Source organism: Cyprinodon variegatus, unplaced genomic scaffold, assembly GCF_000732505.1.
Source record: "Cyprinodon variegatus isolate N-32 unplaced genomic scaffold, C_variegatus-1.0 Scaffold27, whole genome shotgun sequence".
Taxonomy (NCBI): Eukaryota; Metazoa; Chordata; class Actinopteri; order Cyprinodontiformes; family Cyprinodontidae; genus Cyprinodon; species Cyprinodon variegatus.
Genome location: NW_015150480.1, coordinates 932,091 through 943,922, shown reverse-complemented (window position 1 = coordinate 943,922; position 11,832 = coordinate 932,091). Strand labels below are relative to the sequence as shown.

Here is an 11,832-nt window from a genome sequence, read left to right as displayed (position 1 = left end):
GTCATGACCCTGACACAGTTCCAGATGTTTGATCAAGCTGAAATTTTGCATGTGACATTATTCCAATCTCTATAGATTAAGTATCAAATTGCAGCTCCGAACTTTTTGTGGTTTCTGACTTGCAGGTGTTTGAACTGAGTAAAGTCTGAAATGGAGCCTATTGAGTGTCAAGCAGTCATCTGGTTTTTCTATTGGAAAGGACTCACACCTCTTTGATGAAATTAAAGTAACTTATGGTGATGATGCCTGTTATATGACCTTGCAAAATGTTTTACAAGGTTATTATGGGACATTATCAATATAAGTTACTTTCATTTGATCAAAAGTGTCCCGTTGTGTGCGTCCTTTCAAATGCAAAAACTCAGACTTGACTCGGTTTGAACACCAGTAAATCAGAAACCACAATTAGTTCAGAGCTGTAATTTGCTATTTAATCTATAGAGATTTAAAATACTTCACATGCAAAATTTCAGCTCAATCAAACATCTGGAAGTGGGCCAGGGGCATTGAACGGCCCTCGTATATATATATATATGTATGTATATGTATGTATATATATACGAGGGCCGTTCTATATATATTTGAGGGCCCTCGTATATATATATATATGTATGTATATGTATGTATATATATACGAGGGCCGTTCAATGCCCCTGGCCCACTTCCAGATGTTTGATTGAGCTGAAATTTTGCATGTGAAGTATTTTAAATCTCTATAGATTAAATAGCAAATTACAGCTCTGAACTAATTGTGGTTTCTGATTTACTGGTGTTCAAACCGAGTCAAGTCTGAGTTTTTGCATTTGAAAGGACGCATACAATGGGACACTTTTGATCAAATGAAAGTAACTTATATTGATAATGTCCCATAATAACCTTGTAAAACATTTTGCAAGGTCATATAACAGGCATCATCACCATAAGTTACTTTAATTTCATCAAAGAGGTGTGAGTCCTTTCCAATAGAAAAACCAGATGACTGCTTGACACTCAATAGGCTCCATTTCAGACTTTACTCAGTTCAAACACCTGCAAGTCAGAAACCACAAAACGTTCGGGGCTGCAATTTGATACTTAATCTATAGAGATTGGAATAATGTCACATGCAAAATTTCAGCTTGATCAAACATCTGGAACTGTGTCAGGGTCATGACAAAACAGTTGACAAAACACTTCCTCTCTGCTGTAGAGCCTGGCCTCCCTACTTTAATGTCACTAAAATATTTAATGCTGTATCCCCTTACAGCATTAAAATTAAACATTATTTATTTAAAGTGAAGACATTTTTAGTTACTTTGGAGAAAAGTGAGTGATGAGAAGTAAGCAAAGGCTGTGAGATTTGAAGAGGGAAGAATGAAAAACCTGGAAGAAGGTAAAAAAAACAACAAAAGGCCCCTAAAAATGCAAATGCTGAAGAAAGAGTGAAAATGGGGAGAATGCTGAAAACATAAGTGGTGAACATTGCAGTTAAAGGGAAACAAAGAAGAAAAGCGATGAAGGAGAACAGGAAGACAGAGTTGAGGATTCAGACCACCTGCTATTTGTTTATTCTTAGTATAAATTCTAGTGTAGTTTTGTTTTCTTAGTAAGTCGTTTTGCTGCAAAGTACTCCTAAACACAATGTCCTGTATCAAGTTTAGCTTTATTTATGTTTTGTAGAGTTCATAGATTCGTATAATAGATTTCTTATGTATTTTGATGAAGAGCCTGAGCCTTGCCCTTCCATTTCGAGTGTTTTATATCTGCCAAGGGCGTTGAGTTATGTTGATTTTGGAAAAATTCCAACTGGATTAGGGGACAAAATTAGATTATCATAACAATTCTACTTATTCAACTCTAACTATAATGAAGAACTGTTGAATGTACACAGAACTAATTATAGACTTACCAACTAGTGCTATATGAGCCCTCTGGCTTCCTGGTACTAGATTAGGTGGAAAAGAGAAGGAAACGGACGTAGAAGAGTTCAGATGCCTTGGTGCCACTTCCAGGAACAGAGTGTGAGAGAAGGTCTGTTCAACTCCTCTATTCTATAGGATTATACACAGTTTATGGTTTTCATTGGACTGATGAAATGCCACATTGTAACTTTTACTTTTGCATCAATAGTAAACAGAAAAATGTTTGTTCTTTGCAGCCTTTCGCTTTCACAAGTCGTACCTTCACCAATATTGTTCTAACAAGACTATCTGAAGACTCTGCAGACACAGCGTCCACAGATACTTCTATCTCGCCAACAACCACGGCCCTGATAGGGAATAAGACTGAGGCAGACTTATGACTCCTCAGGGTAAGTGGTTGGGCATTTATGACGGATGCTCCCCTGCGCTCCATTAGAGGAAACTGAAAAGCCTCACTCTGTGCTACCAACACAATCACCTACAAGAAAAAGATACAGCATTAAAAAAAAAAGAAACGCAACCAACAGACACTAAACTCAGGCTTGTTTTCTTGGATTGGTCTGTCAAAGATATAAAAAATACGTGTCCATGGCTCCAAAAATGCTTTCAGCCTACCTCAATGTCTTGCTCTAAATGGTTGATGACATTTACTTCCAGCACAAAGTCCTCCCCTATGATGATTTGTGAGGGTGCAACAAGGGACAGAGAGAAATCTTTGGATATGGTCAGCTACGAGTGTTCGGACCAATGACACAAACAGAAGAATTAATAGAATTGAACTTGGGTGAACTCAGGTACAAATGATGAAATTTGTTTTTTTATTACCTTTTCTGGGACAGGAGTGAAACCCAAACCAAAGTTTTCTGACATTAGCAGTGCTACAGCTCCTAAAGAGCTGATACCATCAGGTACTGTTATTTTCCCAGTGGTCCAGCTTTTATCACTAAAAGACATAATAACATTACCTGTACTGTTGTTTTTGTACCACATTCTCTGCTCCTATGAGTCCTGTTAAGCACTTACCTGACATTTCTGTCCAACCATAGCAGAGATTCAGCAAACTCCGCCCAGTGCCTCCAGTATTGTAAAATTAACCCGTTGTTTTTATGTGCACCTTCAGGAAGCAAGACCAGAGAGAAGAAATGAAAATGACATCCTGTCTATGAGAAAGAATTTTAAATATGTAATCAAATGTCTATTGTAAATAACTTTAGTATGTATGTAGATCAATTCTTACCAGTTTTAGCAGCATCTGTTTGGCTTTTCATAAACAATCTTGCATTGGTCACCGTCTTCGGATTACATCTCTGCAAGAACTAACAAATATTACTAACCTTACCTTTTACGACAATGTATCTAAAACTATAAAAACGTATGCAAGCCCTGAAGGGTAAGTGAGAAAAAATCAAAATAAGAAAAGTTCTATTTTTTTTTCCTGCCTTGAAAGGCAATTGAAAAAAAAATAAATAAATTGATTTTAAGTCTTTGTAATACTTTACTTTGCCACTAGAGGGACTTGAGTAAAACCATTGCCCTTCGCTGGTGGCTGTCCTTTTTTTCTCTCTCTACCAGCAAACAGCCCAGAAAAAACTATTTGGTTTAGATTTCTAAAAATGTTTTTATTCTCCACCAACAGCAAAAAATACCTTATATCAGCAGGTGTTAGTTACATAAACCAATTTGTTTTTTTTTGGTGGTTTAAGCCAATTTATACGCTCATGCACTAGTTGTTTTTATCGACCCCGTAACAGTTAGCTTCAGCTAGAACCTATTGGATCTAGGCCTCTAGTATCCAATGGTGGGCAACTGACAGTTAAATAGTGTTATTGAAAACGTTAACTAAGAGTGGTCAGCGTGAACAGTGTCATGGGTTATTACTTTTGCATGAGAAATTATTTTTACATTAACACCAGAATTTTCTAAATCACACAATGGTTTAAGTTGCTGAGAATAATTGCTTCAAATCAGGCTTCTGCCACGGATTCCAAATGACTTAAGGTCTGCACAGCAATAGCTGAGAAATAAGTTCATCACGAGAAGCAAAGTTCTTTGAAATGATATCAATTTATTTCATTCATATGAACTTAAGAACAGTGCTTCTGTGAATTCCTCATAGATCCTTACTACTGCAGTGTATGTTCTATTGTAACCAAGAATGGTTCAGATTTATGATCTACAACACAGCATGTATTAGAGACATCAAAAATCAAAGTTCATCTGAATCAGCACAGGAACAGAATGATAGGAGCCTCAAACACAGTGGAACCAAATAATTCCACTGTTGATGGGGAGTATGTTTAGGATTCCAGAGCTCCTCAAAACAATAACTACTGTAGCTGGATGATAATAAAAGCAATGTTTTTGTGTCCTTTTCTCAGGAGATGAAGGTATCACCATATGAGCAAGTTGAACTGTTTATTACAGAAGTTATACTTTACTATAGAATGCTTTGAAGTGACTTAAAGTGCTTTTGAACTGGTCATGCTATTAGAATATAGACGCTTTCCTGAGACTTTTAACAACTGGATTGTCCTGTCTGCAACCTGCTGCATAAAAATACTAACTTCTTAACAGCTTAACACTATTCAACCCTAAAGTTGTTTCTGCATTGCTTGTGTCAATGCTTATGAAATACACGCGATCTCTGGGTTACAATCACCAAACTTTTTTTTATTTAATAATTTATTCTTCACACCATACAGGTCACCAGATACCTTTGTTTTCTTTATATGGTGCTATTAATCCCATTCAGGCTCTGAAGCAAAAAAACGGAACAGTTTCCATCTGCCAGAACAAGAAGTCACCTCCCAACAAAGCAGTCAGATATATTACATTCAGATGAGCTGCTCTGGCGATCCCTCTACATTATCTTGGAGTAACAGTATTACAAAGGGCTGGGATAACTAGAGACAATTCTTTGTAATCAAAATGAAAAAAGCCTTAAGCAAACACTGTGAAAGTAACTTAATCAGAAAGTTTGAAACTAGGTCAGATTTCAGATTTCTCTTTTTGTCCACTCAACAATTTGAAATGGCCTCAATGTTACTTCTTGGATTTGACCCCAGCATTAAACTATTTTTAACATTTTATTTAATGCGAAAGTGTCCTTCTACCTTTTCAGCTCTTTGATCCAGATCAGACTGCAGGGCATCATTTTCCATCGCTGTGACTGTTATTCCTACTTGAAACCTGGATTCACTGGCAGCCACAGTCAGCGATACCTGCTCACCTGGTTTAGCCCACTTACTGCTCCAGTTTAGGGTTACCTGGGAAAACGAAGTAAACATTCCATCACCAGCACTTTGAGAAAGAGTACTGTTTTGTATTTTACTTAAATAATAATAATATTAAAGGAACATATTTTCACACATGGTTGTACTGTTGGATAGAAATGTAGGTTGTGTCACTGGTAATTTCCCCATCTGAGGTGTTATAGTAGACCATGACACAGGCCTCAGGGTACCAGGAAAGCTCTGGCGTGAGAGCAATGGACGAAGAAAAGCTTTTAGTCCCAGCAGCTACCATCTGACCTTTAGAGAACACCTAGAATTACAACAAGATAAAAGAGGCATCATATTTCATGGAACCAATCACAAACTATCCTGACTTCTTTGTTCCCAGTTCAAAACGCACAGTGCCTGGCTAAAGAATTGACACCCCAGTTTCACATTCTGACTATTTTCTACTAAAATTCTAAAATTTTTATGTATTTTATCGGGATTTCTTATAATATCCAACTAACAGTATCACATAAATATTCTTTTGAAATAGAATATACATGGTTTTAAACATTTCTTACAAACCAAAATGAGCAGTTTTAGGTGAATTGAATACAATACCCAAAAACATCAAAAATCTATTGAAACAGGGAAATACAGGCATTTCTGTAATGTATATTAGAAATCACTATAAATGCAGCAGTTATATAAAGGCTTTACAGGCTTGTCTTACAAGCTAAAATAAAACGATAGCATTGATCAGAGGAGAAGCTAGTAGAGCCATGGTAAGTAATGAGGAGCTGCAAAGATGCGCTGCTCAGGTGGACGATTACTTCTGCAGAGACACTCTTCTTTGGAGGAGAAATATTGAAGGAAGAATATGGTCTCTTCAGATAACTCTTAAGCTCAAAACACATTGTATTACCAAAGCACAAAGTTTTGGTCTACAGAGAAGGTTAACTTTCCTGCTATATAGTGACCATTTTTATAAAGCCAGAGCTACAGTCAAATAGTTGATATAAAACTAGGGTATTAGCTTAATGGGAAGACAAGAAATGTAAGGTTTGAAATTATCGTAATATAATTGAATAAGTGCAAGTAATTTGTCTCACCAGTGCATTCGTAATGGTATTAATGGAAACCTTAAGAAAAGTCCAATAGGTATAAACACTTTTGCACTTCACTGTATGTGTGATTACATGCTATTACCATTAAATAAATAGGTTGATTTGGTGTACTTAATGCAATATTTGACAAGTTTCATCATACCACAAAATGGAGTTTCTCCGGTTTGATGGTACTCTCCACATTAAGCCGAAGTGGCAATCCAACCTGAGAGTTAATGAGATAAACCAAAAAAATATAATCTCTGATGTAATGTTAAGGCATCAATAGTACAAAATGTGTTTAAATGACCTGTGTGGGAAATCTGTTGACAGAGCTGATTTGAACATATGAGCCAGTAGGAGAGGAGTAGTTGGTGTACACCGTCAGGGTCTCCACAATGGACTGGAATTGAGCCTGAGGATAACGGTAGCAAGGAAGTTAAATTTATCTGCTCTTTTAGCTGACGAACATCGTTTTCAGAATCTGAAGCATTAAAAATGGCAAAATATAAATTTTCCTGTTTGGCCCAGTTTTATGAACTATGACTTATAGTACTCACCTGTAAGTAGAGCATCTCTACTCGATCTTGTAATTTAAACTGGATGAGTACATTGCCATTCTCCGGCACAGGCAGAGTTAGACTCATAGTTGTTGAGTTTATTGAAGAGGTTTTCTGTGTGACCTGAACCACAGCAGAGTTCTTCAAATCCAATGAGCTGAGAGACTTTCTGTCATATCTGACAATCCGAAGCTGAGGAATGCAAGGGAAGAATAATATGCAGGGGTTTCAAATACTAATTTTAATAAATTCCTTTATTGTTCCACATTGGGGAAATTAACTCTCTGCATTTTGACCCATTGCCTTGGGAAGCAGTGGGCTGTCATTTTTTGGCACCCAGGGAGTAGAGTGGGGTTAAGGTTTTTGCTCAGGAACCCAGAGTGAAGGTGTTGCGGATCGAACCGGGTACAGGCAACTTTCTCACAGTACAAGCGCACTGCTCTAACCACTAGGCCTACACCCCCTACAACAGTTTAAACAGTGATGATATGTAATTTCAGAAATGAGTCAACTTACATTTGCTGAGAAGTTTAGGGATGGCTTTAAAGTTGATGGGAAGTTGAGAAACATGAGCTGGAATTTGTTTTGCAATATATGGACTTCCATGGTTTTGTTCACGGTATGTCCTGCAGCCACAGCAACAGAAACAAAAATGCTGTATTAATGCAACAGAATTGTATTAAAATGAAAGCTTAAAACGAAATGTACCTGTGGAGTTATCATTGATCTGGGCAGCAATGTATAAAACATGACTTCTATTGCTAGTTGCTGAGGAGGAGTACAGAGACTGAAGGTGATCTCTGCTGAAGAAAAACTGTGCTGACCCATAGATCTGAAAGGGGTGCAGTAAATATATCATTTTCTGAACTTCCATTGGTTTACATTTAACTTTGCATAGATGATAATCAGTTAAAATCACACCTGCTTGGTTTGGGTCTGCTGAGATGGAGAAGTTATGTTGCTTATAAAAGGCTTTAGGGTTACAACTAATGTGCCACGAACAGGTTGTCCATCAGGATAGCTAAAATAAAAAAAAATCACTTATTAGGAGCACTCATTCAATTGCTTGTGATTGGCTTATTCCCTACATAAGTGAGGAATAAGCCAATCACACTGGAGCAAATCTGTGTATTAAGACATGGATACACAGAAAAAAACATGTTTTAAGTGAAAAACAAACATGAAAATGGAGAAAAAAAAGGGTAGTTAGGTGCATTTATATGGAATTTGTACTGGGAGTTTAAGCACAACCATGTTACAATTTAATTTCTGATATGCAAAAGGCTTATGAAGATTCCTTGTTAATATCAGAGAACAGGTAGATGGATTTGTGTAAAAAGCACGGCACAGGTAGTCCAAGCAACCTGTTAGTATGTGGAACACTATGTTGAGGGTGGAGCTACAGTATGGCCCCTGTGGCCCCCACTTCCAGGTGACTTGTTGTTCGCGTGTGGATGTAATTCACCACCTCAGACAAAAGCAGTTCCCCTTTAGAACAGAGGATGGCAGCAGTGATACTCTATAGCAGAACGTCAGAACTAATTAGACATGTTATGTTTTACTAGATTGACCATACAATGACGACAACAATATAGTAGTTAATTGTTCACATCAACATACTAACAATAAAGATGACAAACATAGAATTCCTGGTCTTTTTAGCGTTGTTTCTTTGTCTTTTCTCTGTATAAGTTATGAGTCTCTGCAGCCATCATCTAGGAGTCTTTCAGATATAACCAGACAGCATATATCTACACTGGAAAAAATTTAAATCTAGATCAGTCATTTTTTCTTAAAATAAGTGCATTTGTTTTTAGATTGAGGAGGTAAAAGATACATTTTGACAATGGAACAAGATAATTTACACTTAAAATAAGAAAACACAATTGCATTGTCTTATTTCAAGCGCATGTTATCTAACTATCTTACTTTAAGAGTAAAATACTCATTCCATTTGCAGATCATCTTATTTACCAGCTTAAATTAAGGGTAAATACTAGTGTTGCACCGATACCGATACCAGTATCAGGCGGGGCCCCGATCCAGCTCTAAAATGGTGGTATCTGTATTGGCGAGTACCAACAAATAGGGCACATATATCATTTTGAGAGCCAAAAGTTTATTCAACTATTGTCACCAATTCCAGGTAGGTAATAAAAAGTTCTACTGGATTCACTTTTTATTTCTCCAAAGCAGGGAAGATTAAACAAACATCGCCCAGCATACAGTAGCATGTCTAAGTTTCACAATATTCAGATTGCCGAATACATAACTTTAGGTAAACAACATTAAAACATGGATCCAAACCAGCCTTGTGTAAACTACAGAGGCTCTTGGTGGTGTTAGTGGATGAGGGTGTTTTTCTAGGCCCACTTTGAGTCCTTTCATACAAGCTGAGTATTGCTTAAACACCACAGCTAACCTGATCATTGTCAGATAATGCAACAAATACTGTCATTTTAGAAACTGTGATATGCAGAAAAAGCCTGCTTCCGTGCTGCCTAGATTCAGTATGAACAGAACCGACAGCTTCTAAGACAATTCTAACAGAATGTAGTGCAAAAAACACTGGGAAGGAACCTCAAGCTGATGCTGAAACAGAGTTTAAAGAGCAACCGATGACATAACAATATTTGTTCCAAATAAACTCACAGTGCTCTCACTGATCCAGAGATGTTATCACCAAGAAGGACTCGAGAGGATGTTTTTACCATCACATCAAATGGACGAGGCTGCGCATCTGTCAGACATGAGATTAGGAAAGTTACACGTCTGATATGTTCACTGTTTTTAACAGATGTGCTCACCTGTGTTTGTTGAAAATATTCTTTTGAATGGGTAAACATGTTCTCTATGTTGAAACTAAAATTATTCTACATTTTCATCATTGAAAGTTCTGAAACTAATGGTATTGCCATTATAATAATGTAAAAATAGCAGTCAGATCAATGTTTAAATCTGTATTTAACTTTTCATTTCTGTTGTTTTTCTCAGCAATTGTGTGTCATAAATCCAAAATAAGTTACATTTAAAAACATGATGACATTCTAACATTGTCTCTCCTCTGCTTTCCACTAGTTGATGCAGAAATTGCACAATGTTGCCTTTCTTCATTTTACAATCAATAATGTAGGTTAGTTAAAAAGTTAAAAAACTAAAATAAGTTAAATTAAATTGATTAAAAAACCCTTTGAATGTTGTCAAAAGTATAATTGGTGATTTTAACAAGTAATATTGTAATAGGAAGAGTCATTACCGTGATGCTCAACAACGAAGGACTTCTCATCCGTTATTCCCTGTAAGCATGAAAAAGGGCAATTTTTTTTATTTTTGAGCACAATACTTTAATGCAGTAGAGTAAAGCTAAAAAAAAGACTTAATTTCTTAACTGCTGAACTGTTGAAAAAAAAATATATATATATATATAAATCCTGTCAGACTCTGCATCACATTAATAACACCAAACAAATATACTGCATATTTGCACCATATATATTAATGCTCAGAACTTCCATACCATAATAATGTGTTTTTATTGCATCATATTTTTTCTCCCACACTGTTTTCATTTAATCACAGCTGCACTTTATGGAAAGGAAATGTTCATATACGGTCTGAAAAGCTGCACTTAAGTAAATTTTGTTTTGTGTACACTCTGTGTTTACAAAATGACAATAAAAGTTGTCTAAATCAATTGAGTCTTTCAAGCCTACATTCACTGTTGTTGTGATCACCCACTGGCCGAGATGAGAGGACTGGGGTAAAGTAAATTCTTTGAAGACAATCCCGAAATTCCCCGAGGAGCTCCAGTCATCAACAGGTTTCCCCCTGGGATCCTATGGGACAAAGGAACATTCCACAAGCTTCCCACCTGACTGAAAACTGGGGTTTTTTTCTGGAGATCGGAAAACTTACCAGTAGTGAAATTCCCACTTTGCCTGTGTATGGTTTATTATCCAGATGGAAAGAGACCACCCTGACTTTGACAGTGTCCCCCAGCTCATAGCTTGATCTGTCAGTTTGTATGAAGGAGGTTACCGTCCGCAGGTTGAAGAGGAGGGTAGTAGTGTTTGTAAAAATGAGGCGATTCTCCCTGTAACCCCACACTGTTAAGTTTAATAGCGAATTTTGTGGTAAGGAGCCAGGAAACTGTAAAATTGTTCAGAAAAACAAAATCAAACTTATCATTTAGAGGATTTTGCTTATTTTGACTTGGGGAATGAAATAAAATAAAGTAAAAAGTAACCCTCACAGGTGGAAGTATGAGGACAAAGGTGGCACCTTCAACGAGACACAATTTTAGTTTTCACTTCTCATTTAAAAAAGTTATAGACAATGCAAACTTGAGTTTGTAAAACTGTAGTGTCACCTCCTTGGAAGTCCTCTGTTTTGGTTACGGTAGTGTTTCCATGTGCCAACTCAGCTGTGAAATTACCAGGGAAGTCGGTAAAAACCGTGACAGCAAAGGAAGTTGGTACACCAGCATGGAGGACCTCTGGACCAGAGATCAAAAACAGTGGTGAACCAAAACTGAAAGAAGAAAAATGTATTTATGAAACATGCTGACTTTGATGGCAATAAAACTGAATTCAGAATCAACAAAGCTACTCACTTGTGTGTATCTTGGGTGAAGCCAGAAACAGCAAAAGATAGAAGGAGGGTCCAGATTCTTTTCATGTTGCCGATGTCGATCTCATTTACAATTTCAACTTCAGTTTCTCTTTCGCTAACTGTGTTTAAGAAAACCCGTCTGACCTTCCGAGGGACACCGCTTCAACACCTGCCCCAACGCTCACCACAAGTCACACTCATGTTGTTGCACAACGATTCTTTGACAAACTGACAGGCAGAGCGGGATGTCCTCATATTGTTAGTTCCTTTGCCCAGAGGGACATGTCTCATGTTTCTGGCCATTCATACTGTTGCCTAAACCTTACTTCATGAATAATCCATGTCAGACACCTTGAATGTATTAAAACACACAGCTTTCTACAAGATATGTGTCACGACACCTTCTTTTGGTGAGTTATGTCTGGATATAGTAAAT

General features: G+C 37.0%; 1 protein-coding gene across 1 annotated transcript in view; it reads right to left on the bottom strand.

Annotated features, from left to right (window-relative positions):
* Positions 1–11,609, bottom strand: part of LOC107098672 (CD109 antigen-like) — a 17,061-nt gene extending 5,452 nt beyond the window's left edge. Inside the window, exons 1-21 of the mRNA XM_015396459.1 lie at positions 11,398–11,609; positions 11,155–11,315; positions 11,038–11,066; positions 10,701–10,934; positions 10,499–10,621; positions 10,042–10,081; positions 9,438–9,525; positions 7,707–7,806; positions 7,494–7,617; positions 7,302–7,411; positions 6,786–6,977; positions 6,536–6,640; positions 6,389–6,451; positions 5,271–5,444; positions 5,015–5,167; positions 3,139–3,217; positions 2,925–3,015; positions 2,727–2,844; positions 2,517–2,630; positions 2,161–2,379; positions 1,889–2,030 (exon numbers count right to left, since the gene is read on the bottom strand). Coding sequence (XP_015251945.1) covers positions 1,889–2,030; positions 2,161–2,379; positions 2,517–2,630; positions 2,727–2,844; positions 2,925–3,015; positions 3,139–3,217; positions 5,015–5,167; positions 5,271–5,444; positions 6,389–6,451; positions 6,536–6,640; positions 6,786–6,977; positions 7,302–7,411; positions 7,494–7,617; positions 7,707–7,806; positions 9,438–9,525; positions 10,042–10,081; positions 10,499–10,621; positions 10,701–10,934; positions 11,038–11,066; positions 11,155–11,315; positions 11,398–11,462 — 2,524 coding nt within the window. The 5' untranslated portion in view covers positions 11,463–11,609. The remainder of the gene's footprint in view (positions 1–1,888; positions 2,031–2,160; positions 2,380–2,516; positions 2,631–2,726; positions 2,845–2,924; positions 3,016–3,138; positions 3,218–5,014; positions 5,168–5,270; positions 5,445–6,388; positions 6,452–6,535; positions 6,641–6,785; positions 6,978–7,301; positions 7,412–7,493; positions 7,618–7,706; positions 7,807–9,437; positions 9,526–10,041; positions 10,082–10,498; positions 10,622–10,700; positions 10,935–11,037; positions 11,067–11,154; positions 11,316–11,397) is intronic.
* Between the last annotated feature and the right edge of the window lie 223 nt (positions 11,610–11,832).